General features: G+C 38.6%; 1 protein-coding gene across 1 annotated transcript; it reads right to left on the minus strand.

Moving 5' to 3' along the window:
- Positions 1–255: 255 nt before the first annotated feature.
- On the minus strand, positions 256–11,054 carry LOC114563881 (glutamate decarboxylase 1). Its single transcript, XM_028590840.1, has 16 exons — positions 10,623–11,054; positions 8,997–9,059; positions 7,668–7,823; positions 6,983–7,225; positions 6,719–6,809; positions 4,222–4,334; positions 3,569–3,684; positions 3,375–3,454; positions 3,232–3,286; positions 2,747–2,863; positions 2,568–2,632; positions 1,500–1,578; positions 1,226–1,375; positions 1,017–1,124; positions 613–702; positions 256–429 (listed from the first exon to the last, which is right to left on the minus strand). The coding sequence occupies exons 1-16, from the start codon at positions 10,696–10,698 to the stop codon at positions 256–258; spliced, it is 1,776 nt and encodes a 591-aa protein (XP_028446641.1). The 5' UTR covers positions 10,699–11,054.
- Between the last annotated feature and the right edge of the window lie 12,290 nt (positions 11,055–23,344).

The raw sequence follows: 23,344 nt of genomic DNA on the forward strand, positions 1-23,344 counted from the left end.
ACAGATTTGACTTATGTCCTGTTTTACTTTAACAAATGTTTTGAATATATGTCATCGCTGCTAAAGACAGAAGAGACAGAGACACACAGGGCATATTATTTCTTGTGCATTGCCAGAAAAGACTTGTAAGCAAAAATGTCAACGTCTTTATGAGACAAAAGGGACATGATGTCAAGCTCAAGTCTCTCCAGAGTTGGAAATGTTTGGAGGGGGGGGTGTGTGTGTGTGTGGGGGGGGGGTTCAGGTGTGTGGCTTTTACAAGTCATGCCCCAGTCGCTCAATCTCCTCGATCAGGAAGTCGATGTCTGACCTGGTAGCAGCGGGGTTTGATATTACCATGCGGAAGAAGTTGACCTTGTTTCCTTGTGGCTGGTAACCCACCATTGTAGTCCCTGACTCCATCATCATTGCCTTGATCTTTGGGGCCACCTGTTGTGGAAAAAAATTATGTGTTACCATCCAAACTCTGCAAAACACAAGCATATGCACAAACAATTTGTCCACGGCTTTACTGTGTGAATCCCTAAATCTAAATAGACACAATATGAATTAATCTAAGAGGGCAGGGGGAACTAGAAATGTAGCTTAAAAAGGACATTGATTAGTCATTACCTTGTGCAACCTCTCCCGCCTCTCGTCACCATCAGGCAAGCTGCGAAGGCTCGGTGGAGTATACCAGAAACACACATTAGTGTGCTGCGGCTGATAAGAGAAAATGGGAACAACATTTGTAATGAGTGCCGATAAAAACAGCCTTCTGTAATTTCAGCTTTCACTTGTCAGCAATGCAAAATGGTCCAATCAATCCTAAAAGCAAGTTAAGATAGGAAATATATTGTTGTAGTCATTTATCAAAACAAAAAGCCCAGATAGCTAATAGTAGTAACAGAATAGTATAGACAATTTTTCTTTGTTGCTGCAGCGAATTTTCTTGAGTATCCAATACATTCTGATTTATATTCATCCGATTTCTCAGTACAGTGAATATTTGCTGTCTGTGTAAATAATTATCTCACCTCTCCATCAAACACCATCTCGAAGCCCTCTCTGTTTTTTATTTTATTGTAGAGGTATGCTGACAGATCCAGGCACTTGTCGATATGCTGCTCAAATCCTACTGTTCCCTTTTAGGTAGATTGAAAAGGAAAGAATAAGGAGTTGTTACATTCTAGATATGGCAGCAGGGTTAGTAGAGACTTTGGAAAACAACTAATAAAATGCACACCTTTGCCTTCCACATGAGCCAGAACTTGAAGATATCGACATGCCGCCCACACTGAATGGCTTTGTCACCTGTGTCGTATGTAATATCATACTGTTTATCTGGCTGGAAGAGGTAACCAGCACACATGGAGTTGCAGCCTGTTAATAATCCCTGAAATGGACACAGTCATGGTGAAAGAAACTGCAAGGTTACCAACCACCGGCCGAAAACAGATATCTTATCCTGCTAATGCAGGGGTGTTATTGTGAGCAGCAGGCAAGTGAAGAAAACTCACCCTCTCTCTGACCAGAACGGCAGAGCACTGCAGAGGCACTCCCATCATTTTATGAGGGTTCCAGGTGACTGAGTTGGCCCTGCACAAATATTGAAACCGTAAACACAGCTCTGTTATTGTGATTTTGTGTATGTGTGTGTGTGTGTGTGTGTGTGTGTGTGTGTGTGTGTGTGTGTGTGTGTGTGTGTGTGCGTGCGTGCATGTCAAGTCCAGGAACAGAAGTGGCAATCTAAGAATATATTGATCCTTATTATTACATTTATTGAAATAACTGTGCACATGAGTATTTTGAAAGATAGAGTTGGAGAATTCTGTGGTCATGTACAAGCTGACTACAAATCTGAGATTGTACACCAGATTCTCTTGGCTCAGATTTTAAAGAGGTACTGCAGCAATTTGGTATAATACTTCCATGAGGGCAGATTGGGTTGCACTTGTGGCCAAGGGGTTAACGTGCCGACTATGAGCCACAAGGCCCCGTGATCCATCCCCTAGGGACTTTTGTTGTGTCATTCACCATTTGTCTCTCCTCCCTCATTTCCTGTCATCCCTCTACTGTCTACTATCTAATAAAGGGTTAGAATGTAAAACAAAATATGAGAAAAGACAGATAGATTCATTTTGTTTTAAAATCAATGTCAAGCAGCAAAGCCCAAGATATCCCGACATTCATTCTCAAGTATGGGTCAAGACACCAAAACACCAGATCCTACGTTTCTCATAATGTAACTCATTAGCATTTATGTAAGACCCTTCCTACCTGGTAAATACTCATGTCTTTCAAACTCAATGCCCCCAGTTGAATGCAGTTTTTCTTCCTTAAAAAGGTGAAGCCTCCACTCCAAGCCCATGCCAAAATAACCCTGACAACATCATGAGGCTTAGAATTATCCTTATGATGTCAGGGTTATCCATCCAGAGACATGATACAACTGCTTTCACAGGCTGAGTAGTGTTCTCTGTGATTCGTAAACTGAACTTGATACGTAAAATGATCTACACTTAAAAAAACATGTTTTCCTGTACTGCAAATAATCGTCATTTATATGAACAATTGCACTATTTTACCTCTCTACTCCATTCAGCTTGTGTCTGTGTTTCCTGGACATCAGCAAACCTCCTCCCCATGCACCCTGCACAGGAAACAACATATTTATAACAGGACGGATGCTAATGTCTATTACAGTGGCTGATAGGTACAGCTGATGTTATTTTTTTTGTATTGAAGATTATTGATATTCTCTTACGTCCACATGAAGCCACATGTTGTACTTTTCACAGATGTCTGCAATTTCATTGATGGGATCAAAGGCTCCATAGACGGTAGTACCAGCGGTGGCATTCACAAACATCGGCACATACCCCTGCAAACCGGAAGCATCGGAGAGAGAAAAAACATTAGCTACAATTGTGGGCTGAATTCAAGTTGTTATGTTAATTCTCTCCCTGTGATCGTATCTACTGCTTTGCCATTTCCTCTAGTCTGCACATCACTTTGCCTTTGAAGAATTACTTCAAGGAGAGGTACTTTAGACCGGGGCAGCATCACATGTGAGCAGACAGAATTGTATTTAACCTCACTGAAATAACCTCGCTGCTCTGACACACATAAGTGTTTCCTTTGCTACAAGTAAACTTCACGGCTCAGAGAAGTCTTTCTCAATGCACACTGATAGAAGCAAATTAATAAGTTAGAGGGGATGATGTCTGAGTCATTGTTGTTGACATTCACCTTTTGCTTGGCCTCTATGACTTTGGCTTCCAAATCAGCAGGAATGACTCTCCCTCTGTAAAAGAAAAAGATGCAATAGTAAGTCATCCAGATATTTGATCTTTTACCAGACTGTCTGCATGTGGGTTCAGTAAAAAACAAACCTCTTGTCTGTGTTCAAAAGAATTAGGTTCTCTGTCCCGAAGCCCAGAGCTGCACTGGCTTTCTTGATGGAATAGTGGCTCTGCAAGAATGGATGTTTGATCAGTCACAGATCAGGCTGGATTTACACTTAAGATATTGATTATCAAACTTTGTGATAAAGGTACAGTTATACAGAGACAGTGTTAAGACTAACATGCTCTGAGGTGAAGAGGACCAGTCTGGGTGCAGCTGTCATGCCTTTGGTCTTGACTTCAGGGAAGAACTTATATCTGGCAATCATCACACTGTACATGTTGGAGATTGCTCCTCCTGTAGAAAGTAAATACGGTAATTAAGTACACATTTGAGGTACTTGCTCTTGAGTAATTCTGTTTTAAGGTGCTTTACGCTACATAAGTTTTGGAGACAAAATGTACTTTTTACTCCACTACATTTAATTTAATTACTAGATACTGCAGATTTAAATAATTAAAATAAAATGTAATAAACACATACATTATGATGCATCATTATAGAATAAACTACTCAGCAGTATATAAAGTGGTTAAAATTAGCCCTGGCTTTACAGGCTGCAACATTAAAGTGATGCTTACACATTAATGCATTAATAATTATAATCCAAATTTATTATATAATTCGGAAATGCGCCAATTTGCATCATGAGTACTTTATTATCTTTTTATATCTTTCACCACTGGAAACCAAATGAGAGCTTTTAGAAGTGAAAACTTCAAATTCAGAACCCAGAACACCTAGTGGTATCTGTTATAGTATGGCATAATAACAAGAGTCTGACATGTTTGCATGAGGACTTGAGAGTTTCTGAGGTACTGGTTTGTCTCTCACCTGGAGAAAATATCCCATCGCCCTCTCCGTCAGGCCAGCCGATAATCTCTCTCATCTTTTTCAGTGTCAGCTGCTCCATGAGCACAAAGACAGGGGCGATCTCATAGGTAAACCTGGAACCAACCGGAAAAAAAACATTTTAATATGTGATGAAAACCTGATTGAACATACAGTATAACTTAACATTTGTGTACGACAAATACTACAGTTTTCTCTCTGCCATTTGATTCAAGTTAAATTCCATTTCACCTACAGGCTGCAGGAGAGTGATGGGATCAATATGAAATACACTGATATTTAACAACATGTATACTCTAATTGTACAGCATGGTTACTGAGCATGCTGCTCTCTCAATAGAAATGGAACAGATACAGCATTGTGGACACAGTCACACTTAAATGATAACACAATTTTGTTCTTTTAGAAATGGCCTTTTGATGCAGTGAAATGACACAGCAAATATTTTTTTCTTGTCTAATCAAAGTACATTAAACCCCCCTCTGCCTCAGAAAAGAGCATAGTCAATTTGGAATTACAACACAGGCAGGCTCATCCATCTTCTCCTGACCAATATGCTTCTAATTACATAAGTATCTGTCTGTTCACGCAAAGAAAGTAAATTAATCAGTGCAACATTGCAGAATGTCGCATTGTGCCCCACAGCATCGTCAGCATACACACACACACAGCAATATAGAGAGGGAAAAAATAAACAAGTCAGATGCCACTCTGCAGATGTCGCACATTAATTTCACTGCATTCATTCATGCAGACAACGCTCACTCATTCTGATTATGTAAGACCTGGATGTGATTGTCAGTCTATTAGTGTCAGTCAATATCTGCCAGGGGTAATTAGGGTTGATGGAGTAATTAATAAAGGTAAATTACAAGTATGTAAGCAACCTCCACCCTCTGGTTCAAGTCATCCTCGGTGATATGCCAATAACACAAAAGCTGACTACAGTGCTTCTTTGAGGCAGGCTGTGGAAGACAGACTGGTGGTTGAACCATGTTAGAAGGAATGAGGCTATTAAAACATGTTTGAGACTGTTAATAATTTTTTAAACAGAGTTTTAAAATAAAGGGTTTAGGCTCCACCTCTGTTACACTAAAATCCTAATATAATCTTCAGAAGCTTCACCACTGTGTACTGATAAAACTTATAAATTACTGTATGGTACCATTTTCTAATAGGGCTCCCTTTATAAAAAGAGAACTCTCTAGAGAAATCCTGAGCAATTAATAAGAAATGGATGTGAACAAATCCCTTTTTTTCTGGTGTTTAACCTTTTTATCTGGTAATTTTTTTTGGCATTCACCATTATGTTTTTTTTTTAAGATACTTTTTTTTCTTCATTTTAGGCCTTTATTTGTATAGGACAGCTTAGACTTGAAAGGGGAGAGAGAGGGGGAATGACATGCAGCAAATGGCCGCAGACCGGAGTCAAACCCGCGGCCGCTGCGTTGAGGAGTAAACCTCGCAGTTATACATTTGAGTAATTCATTAATAAATACTTCTTTTTTTGTGATAAATGTCTTTTCCAGATGGTAAGTGGCCATACAGTTCAAACAGTGAAAGGGACTTTTCAAAACCTGCAATAATCAAAAAGGTTCCCTGAAGCTGCATGTGACCCCACTGATCAAGTTTTTTTTAATCTGCATTTCACCTTTATTTAATGGTTTACAATAATGAGAATGGAAAACATGGACCATGACTGGAATCAAACCTGGGAAGTATGGTATGGTACGTATGGTATGCACCTTGGACCACTAGGACGTTCCAGAGTTCGGGTCAAGTCTCCCCTAAGTTAATCATCATACATTGAGCTACCAGTTTATAAGGTAAACTACAACAATTAAATGCAATAAAAATCGAGAAAGAGAATGACAACAGAGATGACTCAACACCCCTCTGATGCAGTCATGAAAAACTAAAGATAGGTTTCTCATTGCAATGGCAAAACTCATCACTGAGTCCCACTGATGGCTGCCCATATTGTGTAGAGATGGTCTGAGGGGGAGAGGCTCTTTCCCCCTCCTGGCATTGTTATGTCACAAGAATAAAACAAAGACACCATGTAAACTGTGAATGCGAATCAATATGCAATTTAGTTTGCCCGCAAGGCTGAATTATGTGACCACAGCTTGAGCACAGGCCAACATTGACAATTCTGTGGGGGAGTAGCTTTACAAATGTCTTCTTTTGTGCTTCTTATTTTCCTGCTTGATTGACAATCTATTAGAGCATGCAGAGTATTCTTCTGCCAGCGACAGTAATTACTGTATGTCACTTCAATAATTTTTACATGGGCCATTTAAAAAACAATAAGTACAAATAAAATCTTTAAAAAGGTAGACTAGAACCTAATGACTTCCAAACTTGATCCACTTATTATTGCTTATATGTCAAATATTATCTGCATGAGTGTATTTATGGAGTGCACATATTATTTAAAAAACCAAGTGATAAACAACACTGTCTCACAGCACTCACATGTTAGTGTTGGCTGTTGAGGTAAGCCACTCTCCTGCCAAACCAACAATGTCTAATCCAGTGGACAGCTGGTTAAAGAACCTGGGGTGACCTGCGATTGAAAAAGAGACAACAAAGCAACATAATCTTCTGAAAACAATTCATAATTTGAGAATGTGAGAGAGAAAATGGCTTATCTGTAATCATTACACTGGCATGTAAGCTAATGAGAGTTTTTGATTGCAGCAGGCCATGCTGCGCGCCTTCAGGCATCTTTGTTCTTACCTGTTCTCACTCCATACTTCAAGGTGTCCCTGCAGTCCACCAGGATCTGCTCCAGAGACTCGGGTTGGTCAGAGAGCTCCAGGTTGAAGCCCTCCATGCCCTCCAGCAGCTGGTGGGGGTGGTGGAAGTCCAGGACCTTGGTGGATCGGTCAAAGGTCTTCCTGACGTAGTTGGTGAGGATTTCCACAATCTCCAGCAAGAACTGCATGGTTGGCTCTTCTCCATTTTTGGCGGGCAACAGATCTACAAAATTAAATAAATCCATGAAATTTGAAATTCGTTTGTGTCTCTTCTGGTAAACCTGGTCCTTTTCACTTTTACTGTTGAACTTCCTGTGACCTCTGGGTTTCTCAGCAAGTTGATAATTACTTCTACTCATTTATTTTGTGCAAATCCTCCAACAGTTGGGTTAAAAGCAGCATTGAGGAACTAACACCCACAAACAAATACAGTGAGACCTTATAAATAATTATTTTGGCACTACCAATCTGATTCATCAGCATATTAACTTTTATTTATTATGATTGTATCTGCTTATATCAAGCATATATTTGGTCATTAGAATCCAGATTCAAATCTCCACACAATGTTGAATTTCTCAAAGTTGTATGCGTTATATATGTATAACATTTATTCCAAAGAATAAATACATATACATTCTTCTCCAGCATATACAGTAGCCTACCTCTGGCGAACAGATTGGAAAAATCGGTCTCCGTGCGTCTGAAATGCGCATCTCCTCCGGTGTTATCGCAGGAGAGCAGGTTCTTGGCTGCGCGCTCCTTGAAGGAACTCACAATTCTGCTCCTTTCCTCCAGACTGTTGTTCTTCTGTAAAAACCCTAAACGATTACAAGAAGAGGAATCCGCAGGGTGATTACACTCCCCATACATGTTGAGAGCTGCAGCTTTTTGAGTCTACCAGGCCCACTAATAATCCTCCGCTCTCATTTCTGATTTTTATCTCCTTTCTGTCTATCTCCGAGGATCTACACTGCTCTCTCTCTCTCTCTCTCTCTCTCTCTCTCTCTCTCTCTCTCTCTCACACACACACACACACACACACACACACACACACACACTTTTTTTTCATGACAAACGGGTCCCATCCTGCTCAGGGAGTCATGTTTATGGGCGGAGGTCTCTGTGGGAGGTTGAGCCCGGTGACATCAGCATCAAACTCCAGCCAAGCAAAAACAACTTGCTGTTATGTAGCGACTGTAAATTGTTATTAAAGCACAACAACACAAGTAGCAGATAACAACACAAGCCAAAGGAACATTTGATAATGTGAAGTGAATGTATAAATAAAGCGTGCTGGGGAGAATATAGTCCACATGTAGGCTACTTGACAGAAAACTCATCTGAAGATTGGGCAACAAGCTATTTTGGAGACATTCAACCTTTCCCCCGTGATACTAATCCAACCACACCTTTGTTTTCGTTCCCCATCGTATTGTGTAGCTTTATACGGCCCTGGGTAATTAAATGGACTTAATGAAACCAGCAGAACGTGTCGGTCAAAAATACCAGAAGATTGTGCTGCGCACTGGTGCATGGCATTCACCATTATGGTAGATGTCAGTCCGCCCTTGGTCAGCGTGGTAGAAGACGGGAATAGACTCTAAAAGTAGAAATCGGAAAATCCATCCTGATTCCCTCTTCAGTTTCATCAGCTTCTACTGAGAGATAAATTGATGGTTTTGGCAGTTGATGCTCCTCGCATTTTTTTTTTTTTTTTGCATTTTGGTTAAATTAGCTAGATCAGGTGTGATCGTTATAAACTAAATAATATCGGTTAACCTAAATATGTAATCGTTGTTTGGATGATATTTCAAAATCCTGTTCGTCGAGGAATCCGTTTCCATTGAGCCGCGAGTAATATGATGCAGGCCATGAATAGCCAGTCGCGCTTGTGGACACAAAAAAAACCCTGATTTTTTTTTAATCTCTATTTGACAATTCATAGTTTTTGCATAACTTTATTATTATTTTTTTTAAATAGAGCTACTTACCACATATCTTCATTCCCAATTTTCTAGTACATCCATGAGCAACTCCACACCAAGCATCATAGCCTAAAATGACAAAAACAAAAAAACAACTAGAAAAAAAAATCCAATTTAAGTGTAGGCTACATTTATATCTTGAACAATTTAATGTTGAAAATAAATGGAGAGACGTATGAGGTCAAGTGATGTCGCATGATGAAACAAAAATAGCCCGCATGGGTGTACTGGGATTATTTAAACATTAAACCGGCACTCTTCAGGGCCCTGGATCTGAATTAGCCTATTTCCACTGAATGTCAGCGTTCATGACCTAGGCGAGAACTTCAAATTAATTAGCCGTTTGGATCCACGCCAAGCTAAAGATCGAATTGAGTGAATAGGTGCTGGTTTAAATGCGAGCATCAGTAGACATGAGCCGGCTGGCCAGTGACAGATAGAGAATTACTGCGTTATCAAGGGCTTCCAGCCAGAGAGGGGATGGGGAACCTTGGAGGGGAAGCATAGACCAAATCCTCAAAAGCAGCAATTTCGGGGAGGGGAAGAATGGGAGGAGGAGGGGTGGTAGATGGAAGGGGGGGGGGGGCAGTCCCATATCCCAATGTAACCCCTTGCTTTGGATCATTAGATAAATCATTGCCCTGCTCAGCTCATTGGACGCACTTTAACTCAGTCCCCACAATGATTTTCTCCAAGCCAGAGGAAATGAGATGGGCAACAAAGGGACAACTAAAAACAGAAAAAAGGAAGAAAAGAAACAAGAGCAGATGTGCTGACAAACAGCATTCAGACCAGACTATAGACATTTGCAGAGGTGCAGCCCCTCTGAAATCAAATATTTGTAAAAAGTAATAGCTAATGTTTGCACTGTACAGAAATATAAGTGCATGATATTTTATTTTAAAAAAGAGGTAACAATCACCAATATCTGTATAGTTATTGTGTCAGAAGCATATCTAGCCCTTTAACATGATTTTAGACCTCTATTCATCGGGAGGATCAGGCTTATTTTTTCTTTCTACCAGCTGACAATGGAAGGACTGCGGTGGCTGTATGGTTTCTACATTGCCCCTTCTCTCAAAAGCTCAATGCTTAAGTGTACCATTAGGGGCAATTTAATACGGCTGAATTAACAGCCACTTCAGGGCAATTTTCATTTCTCCATGCAGGCACTTTATTTAGCCCGAGCACATTTAGCCAAATGCACACACAAAATGAATGCATTAAACACCACCCCTAATAATAATAATAATAATAATAATAATAACAATAATAATAATAATAATTTAATTTAATTTATTTGCAAATAAAAAAAAACTTTTTTAGCCTTTCTTATAGGATGTTCCGGTGGTGCAGCCTCGGGCTTGTTTTCCATGCTAATTGCTACTGTTAGTAGAGGACATCAGGTTTTGACAGCAGCATTTATCTGTCACGCAGATGCCGGGAGGTCGGTGTGGTGAATGAAATGCAGCGGTGATTTGTGGCAAAGGAAGCTTTCTCAAATGGCAGCGGATCTCTGCCCCCCCCCCCCGCCTCTCTCTCTCTCTCTCTCCCTCGATGAAAATGATTAATGGCATTGCCCACAAAGTAAATAGCACACATGAAATAGCATTTTATCTGTGATGGACCTACTTGAGCCCGGTGGTCGTAAATTTGTCGAGTTGGGATCCGGTTCGCCGCCAGAGGAGGAGGGTGCAGACGCCGCCATCAGAGACCCTGTGCCAAAGTCTTCACCTCAAAAAGCCTGGTCACTATTTTTTCTTTAATGCGACCAAAACCCCAAGAACAAATTATATTTTAAATATTGGCCGCTTGAAAAGAGATGCTTAAGTCTGAGGCACAGACCTGTAGGTTCCAAGGGCACATCCTGTCTTACAAGTTGAGATTCAATTAGTCGGCACAAAGAAAAATGATGAATCTAAGACAAGTTCAGCTTGTTCAACTGTTAACTGACAGAAGAAAAATCCCCAATTGAACCAGTAGCCACTGACAGGAGCACGTTATTTCAGTGTCATATCTTGATCCTGCTCAGGATGGATGATGGTTTACAGCCGCCAGACAGCTTCATGTTTGTCATCGTCATAATAAATAGCACAGCACTAATTGTTGTATAGCTAATGCTATGAAATACGCACATATTGAATATCTGGAGTTAAGGCTATGTGCAAAATAAGCAAATAAAAGCCTACAAAGAGCAGACAAAATTTTACTTTACTCCAATTAATAATTTGGCCTATATCGTCATCAGAAGCCTGGCTTTGGATCCACACACTTGCATGACAAATATCAGCACAAGGTGATTATTTGCATTGTTGATCAAAGTCCCCCACAGAAAAAAAACACACGACTTGCATCCCTCTTTCCAAACCTCCAACCGGTTATTAAAGGCTAAATGAGAATGTTTCAGCGGAACAAACATCCCGTGTAACATAAACACGTGCAATTCATACACAAACTACAGGCTGATTCTGTCACTTAATGCTATTCTCTTTGCAGGGAGAAACCTTATAAAACACCTGTTAGAGCATCTTCAATGACAATTAAGAAAGAGTTCGTTTAGTTTGGACTGGTTAGACTCCACAAATGAATAAAGCCACTTACCGTGATGATGTGGGTCCAGGTGAACAGGTGCGGTCCCAAAAAAAAAAGTGAATTTACCACCAAATTAAGTCCTGAAGGAGAGAGAGCTTCGCTCTTTGGTACACTCCGAGATGAAGAAGAAGAAACAACAGACCCGAGCTTCAGATCTCTGCTAGACCCCACACAAGGTGACCTTGCTTTTGTTGGAGTAGGTTTGATTAGCAGTCATTTAAAGCAAGCCTTGTCTGTTTATTGTCATTGCGCACGAATGAGTCACTAGTAGCCTACCTCCATCGGTGCTGCATATTTGTGGAGCGGACTCGTCTGCAGAGGAGTCCGCAGGTTTGGCACTGAATGGCGCCGCTTTCGGCCCCTGAAGTGTGACTTTTTTTGAAAGTGTTGATTGTCTTCGGATCTATATAGCTCTGGTTTGAATCCTGGTCACGGACGTGGACTTTAAGTTTGATGATATGAGCAACACATTAGGCTACGTGAGGAGAGATCAGGATCGAAGAGGGGAGGGGGAGAGGGTCGCTGGTTTTGTTCTTTGAGGGAAAAAACAAGAGGACAGCCGTAAAGACGCAATCACGATCCTAAATACTCCTTTGCTTTTATTTTATTATTCTAACCCTAAGCCCCTCCAACCATGAATGAGTTTGCCATGTTGATATTATGAACTGAGATCGATAAAAAAAACGTTTGCAGATGATCTTAACGCTATTTGTCGTTACATATAGAATAAACACCTGTCTCATAAACATCTTATTTTCCCACTTTTTGTGCAGACAGGGAGGTTTTTGAATGGTGAAGATGTAACCGACAACATCATGACACACTGAAAGGACGAAAAACACGAAATCCACAAGGTGGCAGTGAGAAACCAAGAATGACTTCTGCAGGAGCAGACACACAAATGGGCCACTCCAGAAATACTTCATGAAGCTAATAATAAACGGACCCATTAATATGGAACACGTCACCCTCATACTTGAACGCAGGGACATGAGGGACACACAGGAGACAAGCCAATCACAAGCAATCACACATCAGTCTCTGGGCATTTGTTATCTTTTGCATCATGGATGTGATTACAGGTTATGTGACGCTGTTGATATAAAGCACATCAAACTGTACATTACATTTGAGGACATAGAATTAATTGTTTTCAGCACTGGACAGCTCCTTAGCCTGCTTGTGCTCCTAAAGGCTGCTGTCCAGTCCTGACTTCTCAGAAGGTGCTCAGAGGCAAAATTGAGCTTTGGGCCCCCCTTGAGTTCCAGGTTCCTCCCTGTAGGGGCTGCCAGCATTGCTATGTGTCAGTTAGGGTTTGGTAATTTGATTAAACATATATCTATTCCAGGAATATGCACAATATTAAATGATAAAATAAATAATAAAGACTAGATTTTGAGCAGGGCCCATCTACAAGATGGAAGTAGTCAAAATGCAGGACATGCCTTTAAGGACAGGTTCACATTTCTTAAATCTATCTTAAAGCAATACTCACATACTTTGAAACAGTTATCAGCAGGGCAGTTGCCCACTTTAGTTGCTTGATAGTCCAGCTTGGTGTACAATCAATACTCTTCACAACAAATGCATTTCGCCTCGTCACACATCTATTGTGTGCCTGTCCTCTGCCAACATCTGTCATGAAGTCTTTAAACGGCACCCTGCAATGACACAGTAGAAGGTTTTCTGTTGTTTTGTTTCTCAGCTGCAAGGGAGTGGTGTACAAATACAACAAAAGATGTAAAAACTAAAGGGAAAGGGGGTAGGGTTGTTTTTTACCAGTAGCTGTATGAAACTGTCCACAAGATGGGGCATAATGCAAATGTAGAGAGTGAAAAAAAACAGGGAGGAGGAGGGGTCCCATTGAGACAGACTATTCCTGTATTTGTGTATGTGATTATTTTTTTACTGCAATCTGTGAGCAAAATCTGACTTAAACAAGTCTAGCTGTCTGAATTGTGACTGGGAAATAAGCCTGTGAAAAGAAATCTCCTTGACAGGAAAAACAATGCCTGGTCCTGTTCTTGTTTCTCTCTGAGCCTGCAGCTGTCAGTGAATGTCCCTCTACTGTCACACAGTGTCTCACTGGTGTCAATGGTCTCTCCCTCATCTTGTAAACTTTACATCTTTTCAAGCCAAGTCTTCAACTCAAGAAACACTCATCTGGCTTTATGGGTCTGCTTTGAATAAATACTCCTAATAAATAAATCACTAAAACACTGTAAGTATGATAAAAGTTATATCCAAAAAATCAAGTCTATAGACAACTATTCTAAAACTCAGTGTCAAGCAAACAGACCCCTGCTGAGATAAGACACTGAGATGGTGACGTTCAACTCTTAACCCAGAGCTCAGCACTGAGGATCGAGGATAAAATGGGCTAACGCTGCACTGTGTGAAAAGCCATGTTTGATCTTTTTAAAGAAGGTGAAGCTGTGATAACATCAGCAGCCTCATCTGGGACAGTTTTAGGGCTGTGATTAGATTTTTAGAAGAGCAGGGGCCATGAGTCCATGCAACTTTACACTTTAACTCCATTACAATTCAGAAACAAATATTGTACTTTTTACTCCACCAAATTTATTTGACAGCTTTAGTTACTAGTTGTTGTTCAGATTTAAATTCTGCATAAAACAAATATGATCATCTTATAAAGTACAGCCCATCGTTAAATATTAAATCAGTGGTTTCCAGCAAACAAAAAGTAGTATCCAGTTGTGGCTCCTTAGAGGTAAAACACACCTATATATTGAACCAAAAGGCAAAGGTTTTGAAAAGTCTGAAAAAGTTATCTGAGTTTATGTACCAGGACTTTTTTTGTTTTGTTCCAACCCCATTAATCAGGTGATGACCTCTCAGATTTACCTTAAGATAGGTAGGTTGGGAACCAATGGAATAAACTACACAACTGTATATCAAGTACTTATAACTAGCTACATGTGGACCAGCAACAACAATAAAATTATGTTTACACCCTGATGTCATAATAATATAATTTATCATATCAGTCACAGGGGCAGATTTTTTCTGCCAAACTAGTCCTTTTACTTTTATACCTGAAGAACATTTAGCTCATAATACTTTAACTTCAGTAGGATTTTAAAAACAAGACTTTGACTTGTTAGAGTATTTTTATAGTGTGATATTGTTACAAATGGCCTTTAATCAACACATTTATTAGATAGGAAAGGGTGAAACTGAAAACACAATAACAAACAAAGTGTGTCCCAATGATATCACATTAAAGCGGTAGTAGGCAGTTTTCTGGAAAAGGCAAAAACATCTACAGAATTTGAAAAAACAGCTATCCTCCGGCAGCTTTCCCCTCTCTGTCCTAAGCCCCTCAGACCAGATGAGCGCGGGCATATGCACACGCTTCATACAGTAACCTGCAGAGAACTAGTCATTCATGGCTACCATTAGCAGAAGGCTTAACTATGAGCAACATTTTCTCTCCATCTCTGAAACGCTTTGCTGATATTGACACTCGTTTTATTGTGTTTACTGTCATACTCTCTTTTAGACTCTTTTGTATTTGTCCATCTTCTATTTCTGGGGGGTTGCTTTGCAGTGTAGGTAGTGGTTACCAATGCTGGAATAGCAACTTTTTCTGGAGATTTTTTTGCCATTAACTCAGGCTTTCACCATCTGAAAGGGATGTGAATGTGCATCTGCATCTGCATTTATAGAACAGCCAATAGGAACACCCTCTCTCTGAAATGACCTGTGATTGGCCAAAGTCTTCCTTCATGGCTATATTGTCTGAAGCCTGAAAACAGAGCCAAGAGAAGCTGCAGAAGTCTAGTTTTCTCTCAGACCACTTGAATTACAATATGCTGAAAGTTTATTATGGATTTTTTGTCCAATGATGCCAAAACAAAACTGCCTAACCCAGTTATAACATAAGAGGTAAGAAAACATTAAACAGATGAGCTAATTTCAATACAAAACTCACTAAATACAATATATTTTACTAATAACACTTGAGAAAAATATGTGTAATGAAAATGAACCAATACATACAGATGATGCGACCACAGGACTGAGGATGCAAGCAGGAACAAATGGATTGATGTCAGACATCCAGATGAGGCTAAAAAACAGTGATTCTGAACACCTACTTCCTGTACATGTCACATGACAATGGAGATGATATAAAATTTTGCCACTAGGAAGTGCAGAAAATCTGCAATCTGAACAATAACAAACTGGAACAGGACAATCTTATTATCCTTATTGCAAATCCCCCGGTAAGAACTTGTTGGTCTTGTAGGATGAGGCTTTGCTTTGATTGAGGTGGCACTAAAAAAATGTGAAGATAATGACAGTGGTCGAAAATAGCTAAGTACAATTAGTAAAGTACTGTACTTATATTACTTATAGTATCATTTTGCTGTTTTGTACTTCCCATATTTCCATTTCCTGCAACTTTATATTTCTACTGCATTACAATTCAGAGGCACATATTGTGCTTTTTACTCCACTATATTAATTTGACAGCTAAAGATAGATTTTCTTAGACTCAAAATATTAAAATAACATGTTTATAAGTGAGCTTTACAGGTGCTGGTAGGTTGGTTTTATTACCTTCGAACAGAGCCAGGCAGCTTGAAAGAAGGCCATAGATATATAGGAGGCTATTATAAACACATGATTTAAGAAGTTTTGACTAAAGTTTAACCTCAAAGAGGGTCAAAGACAGACTGTAAACAAGTTGGATCTTGAAAGCTTGGGATAAAAACACGTCTGCAGGGAGTAGCTGGTTCAAGCACTGCCTCCTTGTTTTATTGGACGTACACTGTAAAGAAATGTAAATGCTTATTTAAATCTAAACATATTTATGTATTCAATAAAGAGATGGAAATCAGTTATGAAGAAATATAACATGTTTTAATTACATTTTAATCGCTGTGCACTGATGTATAAAACATGCAGCCCAGCTTGAGCCTGACTCTTCTGACCTCTTACACACAAACCTCCATCCAAGAGTCGCTATTTTTAATCAGAACTGGCATGAAATTTCCTCTTTATTACAACAATGTCTAGATATAACAAGTCGAACTTAGAATCTAATTTACTAATTTTTCATGGTTTAATACCCAACACCCCCTTTTCTTTAAAAGCCAATTAAAATATGCAAAAGTACAATCCTTTAATGTTCTCATAAAAATGTAAATGACTCAAAATGGTTACTTACAATCAGAGGAATTATTTAACAATGGAAAATAAATCTTCAAGTCTCCATGAAATTATAGAGCAATGACATCTCTAAAGTAAAGTAACACATGTACATTAAATGAACTAAGGAACAACTGGGATTTTTACTATTTAATTCTCCTGCTGTTGTGCTTGTTGCAGATGGCATGGGATGCAATATAAGGTCATCTTGCTCTAAAACAAGGTTTATTGTCTTTGACGGAATGAGTCTGTTGTGTTGACCTAACCACTGGGTGCAGTTTAAACTAGTCTCCTGTGAGACATTAAAATCTTCTATCACCGTCTCACAGCTAGAGACTCTTAACGCTCCTGTGTGAACACACATAAGAGCTGAGCTTGAATCTCTTACATATAGTCCACTTCAAAGAGTTATCTGTGAAAGCAGCTACCCATTTATTCCAATGCAGGTTAGTGGAGGGTAGAGGTGAAAATCACGAATTACTTTGCTAATTCAAATTATTTAGTTCAGCTCAGTTTAAAGATTTGTAGTCACTGACTATGTAGTTTGTTCAGTTTTATCTAAGCCAAATAATCGCATCATTGTTGAAATAAACTTCAGTATGTATAACAATGAACACATCACTGTTCATAACGGTGATGTGTTCGCTGTCTTTAGTTAAGTACACATTTCAAATAGCAATAAATCCTCCAAATTAAACGACAAAATGCGTTCTTTGTCCATGACACATAGTAGCGTTTTCTGATCTGACGCCTTTATCAACAGGACAACATCATTTGTTTGGTCCTTCCAAAACTGTCACAAATTACTGTTAAAAAATAAATTGGTTTTAAGATGTGAAAATGCTATCTTTTAAATCAACGTTATGCAAGAGTTAGTCTATATCCTTGACATTCGACTTCCGGAATTGCTCCAGTACCGCAGAAAATTCCGGCGGATGCATATATTTTAGCTGATTTCCGTTTCCTTCCGCTTTCTTTTTTGTTGGAATTTTAACCTCCGGTGGATTTATGAGTACTATGGTTAACTGCTCCTCAGATCTCTCTGCATGGTAAATTGAGACAACTAGCTAGATCTGTCCAATTTGTGTTTTCACTCGCACAACTATTTTGCAGCGGCTCCGTGCAGAGCTTAGCGCCGCCCATGGTGATTGTGATTGGTTTAAAGAAATGCCAATAAACCAGAGCACGTTTTTCTCCCATCCCAGATTGCTGTGTGGAGTAGACAGACCCTCCGCCGCTCCGCAGCGTGTGGATGGTCTGGCAAAGCGACACTATGCAAGAGTTACGCCCGCCCTCTTCCCAGCGAAATATTCCCCTAGCGGCGGGAAGTTTTAGACGTAAGGACTGCGGGGTGCGCTAGCTAGCTAAAATATACTTTCGTCATATAGAAGTGGCCGTGATTTCATCCAGACAGTAGATTGGAAAAAGGATTGACGATGTCCGTGCTGAGAATACCGAGCTAGCTTCTTCTTATAGCTAGCTGGTGGTGTGTGGCTTCTCCCGGGAGATCGTACCCGCTCACCAAAGTTACATAGTGCAAGAACAGGCGTCCGGGGCGTGGAGTGGGAATGAAAGAGGCAGTCACAGCGGTGATTCGGTAGTCGTTCATTTAGAAGATTCCGTGTTAAAAATGTGTTCGTGGGCGCCCGGATAGCTCAGTTGGTAGAGGTTTACTCCTCGACGCAGCGGGCCTGGGTTCGATTCCGACCTGCAGTCCTTTGCTGCATGTCATTCCCCCGCTTTCTCCCCTTTCATGTCTTCAGTTGTCCTGTCAAATAAAGAGCTAAAAAAATAAAGTGTTCCTACATGTACTGAACATCTCTTGTCCAGCCTGGTAGAGAGCCAGTTTCCCTGTATGTCCGTTTTTTTGGGTCAGCAAGAGAAAATATTTCTAACGAGCTGCTTCAGGTTTGTTACAAAACCAAGAGTTATAAACCTTAAATCAAAAATTGAAGAAAACTGAGCTAGCCTACTTTGTACTATTGGCATTAGTTTAGAAGCAAAATTAGCTGAATAGTAGGCCTATATTAACTCCATGAGTGAATTCAACAAATATAACTGATATGAAATTTTAAGTCTGTCCATCAGTATTAAAGTTTAAATATCTGCACCGATCAAAGTAACCTGTAAACTATATTCATGATGTAAAACATAGTTACAGAAGGCTATAGAAGTAAAACACAGACAGACATAAGCAGAACAGACATGGGCAGCTTTAAAAGCAAAGTAAACTACTCATCTTTATGTCACATCACACACACTTCCAAAGGTATAGTTGCCATTTGATCACTGCCTGTGTTTTTTTTTTTTTTCACACATTGTATCCTTTTTGTCTATCTTTAGCAGACAAGACCTATATGACACCCTAAAAAATAAGTAAATTGTTATTGTTTCATGACTCTGGTCTGAATATTTCACCAACAGTGTCATATTTTACTTAAAAGATCTGAAAACCTATTTTCTCAATCAGCTTACTGTAAGCTACAAGATCCTACATGAACACAAATATTTTCTGGCAGTTTTTGTTTTTCGTGGTGGACGCCGGTGCTCGGTTTGGACATTTTTTATTATTTTATCTTATTTCTGTGCACCAATCAGAGCTTTTGCACTCTTAACCTTGTAATAAACGTAACAAAGGTTTGTTTTTTAGAAGTTCTTTTCTGAACTTCAACTTCGATTGTACATTTAATGATAACATTTTAGACAAATACTTAGAAATAAATACTTTTGTAGTTTCCAGTGGCTTTAAACTGAGTTGCACAGAGGCATTGACTTGAATACAAAGATGGTTCTCAGACAGTCCAGCTTAAGCTCACATATTTAATAATTATTTTATCTAAACGTCCAGACAAACCTTTTTCACTTGCCACACTAAATGTAACACCAGCTGTAAAATGTCAGGCAGTACATAACTATCCTCCATAGAGTGCAGCAGAGCTGTTGACATCAGGGATTTGATTCATGCCACTGCTTGTCAGTCATTTTATTTTGAACAGCCTCCGCAGAGCCAACGCCACGGTGAAGAAGGATCACGTCTGATGAAAGAGTTTGTCCCTGTGCTGACTGAACCTGATCCCCAAAGCTCATGGGACTGCAATGAATTATTTAATTTATATATTTTACATTTGAGGGTCTAAGTCAGTCAGTTAACATTTGAAAATAATGTATTTTCTAAACCAGAAGTGAAATAATTCTGAACTCTTCTTTCAGCACTCCCTGAAAGTTCAAACAATTTGACTAAGAGTCTTATCTCAAGGTCCACTTTTTAGATTGCTTTCAGAGCTTTCAGTTGCATCCCATGGCCTTCATCAGTGGAAGGTGTTTGAGAAGTGGAAAGAGAAAACATATTTATAAATAAATACTTAATTAATAGATATAGTAAGTAAACATAATTAAAATGATAAATATTATCACTACATAATACATAATTACTTTGTATCCATATAAAAAATGAAGACAGCTTATATAGTGTATAACATAGTCAATCATTCATTATCTGTTTACATACTACACATTATTGGGTCAATACAGCATTGATCCAATACTGTATTAACTTTACTTTACAGTATCAAAATGGTTATTTTTGACTCAGTGTTGGACACAACAAGCTCAAGTTTTCCCTTAAACCATCATAAATGTATCGTTAGTTGAACAAAATGATATACATGTGACATTCAAAACTGCAAAGGATACATGTATTAATAACAATCGGTCACAAATAGTGACATATAAGTTTAAAAAGAGCTAGAGTAGATCATAATAGTTCACAAGCATCCCTTTTAATTTGGGTAAATCACCCAACTGAAATACAAAAAGAAAAACGCTAATACTGGGTCAAAACAGCCCTTTGTCTGCTATATTGACTTTTAGTGTGTATATACCAGTTATAGATGCTTCACAGGAGCTATAGTTATTGACATTATTTAACATTAATAAACACTGAAACATATATGCTTGCTGTATAACTACATTATAGTGTGTCTTAAACAATTGATTAACTGTTTTTTTGTTTATACATATAAGGGGGGTTGAAAAGAGTGAAACCCTGACGGGAATTACATACAAAAAAAGATAATTAGCAATGAGCATTTAATCTACAATAATGCTTATGATAAAAAATATTAATTATTTTTCTATTTGAAAGTAGAAATTAAATCATTTGAAATCATACATGGACAGGCAATTGTAATATGAATATTGAAATGTTCTTAAATCTTTTTCATTTTAGAAAATAAACTTAAGCCACGGTATATGATATCCTTTGAGTTATTAATTAAGCATTATGGCCCCCTGCTGTGTTAAGGAATAGTGACTCAATTTTGGACAATGAAGCCAAATCAGAGCCGAACCATGCCTTTGTGCACAGCCAGTCTGGTGCATTTAGCATATCCATCCACAGGCATCATTTCATAATAGGATCATAACATTTGTGGATAAAGACTTTATAGTTCAAAGGGTCACATCTCATCATACTAGGTTTTCCCTTCATAGCTCATCTTGTTGTGATGAATGCATGTTAATATCCGTGCAGATTGTCCATTCTTGGGATGTGGTAAAACTGGAAACTCTCACTAGTCCATTACTACCAAGTGCATATAGCAACACTTAATATATAAAATACATGTACGCAAATACAATGCGGAATCACATGACAAATTTGGTCCAAGTACTATAGTTGCTAAATACAACATAAAACTGCAGCAGCAATCAGTAATCTTTTACAAATTCTTTATAAATAATAGGTACATTCATTATATAACTGAGTTATAGATGAAAACCTGTATTTTGTGTTTTTTATTTAATGATCATTTAAAAAATATAGAACTGATTTGTTGCTATTCACAAATAATACTGATGTAAACAAACCTTTAACAACACTAGTTAACATAATAACTTGTATTTTTATTGTTGTTTAGTGTTGGTCCTTGATTATAATGTATGTGTTTTTTTAACAGGGACAACATTTTATATTGTAAAGAGAAGTGATGCAACAGATTATCTTTATTTATCTTTATTTATCTTAGGCTAAGTTGCAGCATCCATCATTGGTTATAGGCCTTTAAATTCAGGTTGAAGTCAGTTTGGGAGTGAGCAAGTTAAAATCCTGTATTTTGAAATTTGGTGTGGAGGCAACCACTACAGTATGTTAACATATGGACGTTTAATTGAATTCTAAAGTCACTTGGTTGCACCTTTAAGCATATAACATATCAAGATAATGAAGTAAACTGACCTGGATTTCCAACAGGCAGAACTTTCTGCCTGATATCGCAGCACACTCAACAAGGTTGCCAAAACAAACTATATTTGCACTGTTAAATAAAGATTGAGCAATAAGCGTAATAATAAAATTGAGTAATACAAATTGATCACCTGTTGAACCTTCCAGCAGATAATGTACGACAACATGCAAAAAATGGAAAAAGATATTTTTCTGAATACAAAATGACCTCTACAGTAGTCTAAATATTTGTCTGCTCTGATGAACCACTGAGGCAACTTACAAAAGGGGGCGCTGTTGAGGCAGAAAACTGACAGTTCAAAATGCCATCGAATGGCAGCGGTTGTTCTCTTCATACTGACATTCTCACTGATCCCTCATAAGACAGACAGAACAACAGACAGTGTCACTGCTGACAGGCAGCAATGCTGCTCTCTAATAATTAAGTTACTGAATTGGATAATTGGATCATTGTGTCATCGTTCAGATCTATTCAACATTGAAGAGTTCATCACTTCTCTGTTTTGATTAGTTATTTGGAAGTAGTTGCTTCAAGGTTAGAAAATCAAGGTATTTCGTCCCCAGAAGGTCACTTTTAATCCCCAGTCGCCATGGGAACATGTGGGTGGAGGAAGTCAACATAAAATACTGATCCGCAAGTAGCAGTTAGTTTACTTTATGTTACATGAAACTTAATGTAGGTGTTTGTGTGTAATAAGTGTGCAATCTACCATACAAATTTCACTCTGTTGGACAAAAAAAAAAAGAGTTCTTCGCCAATTGGTTCGGTCAAAAAAACTTGACTGTTGACAACTGCCCATTAAGGCTCTGATTGACAGACAGGTGAGACATTAAACTTGCTGCACATACTGTGTGTAACATGAATCCAGTGATATTCCAGTTAAAAGTGTTTCTCGGCTAATGGGCCTCATCTCAGTCTATGGTGTCACTTCAAAGTCCTCAGATGTAAATGTAAAATGCAAAAACTGTGGCAGAAAAAAAACAAATACACCACATCTATTAGAGTGCATTAACAAATTAGAGCATTTCCACAGTTGAGTCTAATGGTAGAAAAATGAACATAAACTGAAGTAAATGTGTGGTATTCTCCAAAGAACTTCATGTAAAATTATAATTATTTTGAGGTATGGCCTGAAAAGAAGCAACATTTTAATAAAACCTCTAACCTCATAATTTACTGACATTAATACCGCTTTACTGAAAAGGTAGGGTTGGAGTGTAATTAAATTATGTTGAAGAATATTAACACCTGTTTACACCTTTGAAGCGCCCAGGTCTACATATGATCTCTAGGGATCCCTTACATGCTTAATGTCAGTTGTAGTCTTAGTTGGCGAACACA

The sequence above is a fragment of the Perca flavescens genome, chromosome 11 (genome assembly GCF_004354835.1).
Source record: "Perca flavescens isolate YP-PL-M2 chromosome 11, PFLA_1.0, whole genome shotgun sequence".
Taxonomy (NCBI): Eukaryota; Metazoa; Chordata; class Actinopteri; order Perciformes; family Percidae; genus Perca; species Perca flavescens.

Coding starts and splice junctions, on each gene's coding strand:
- LOC114563881 (XM_028590840.1), bottom strand. CDS start 10,698: ATGGCGGCGTCTGCACCCTCCTCCTCTGGCGGCGAACCGGATCCCAAC. Junction 3,455..3,568: donor TCCTCTTCACCTCAGAGCAT/GTTAGTCTTAAC, acceptor CCATTCTTGCAG/AGCCACTATTCCATCAAGAA. Junction 1,579..2,567: donor AAGCTGAATGGAGTAGAGAG/GTAAAATAGTGC, acceptor ATATTTGTGCAG/GGCCAACTCAGTCACCTGGA.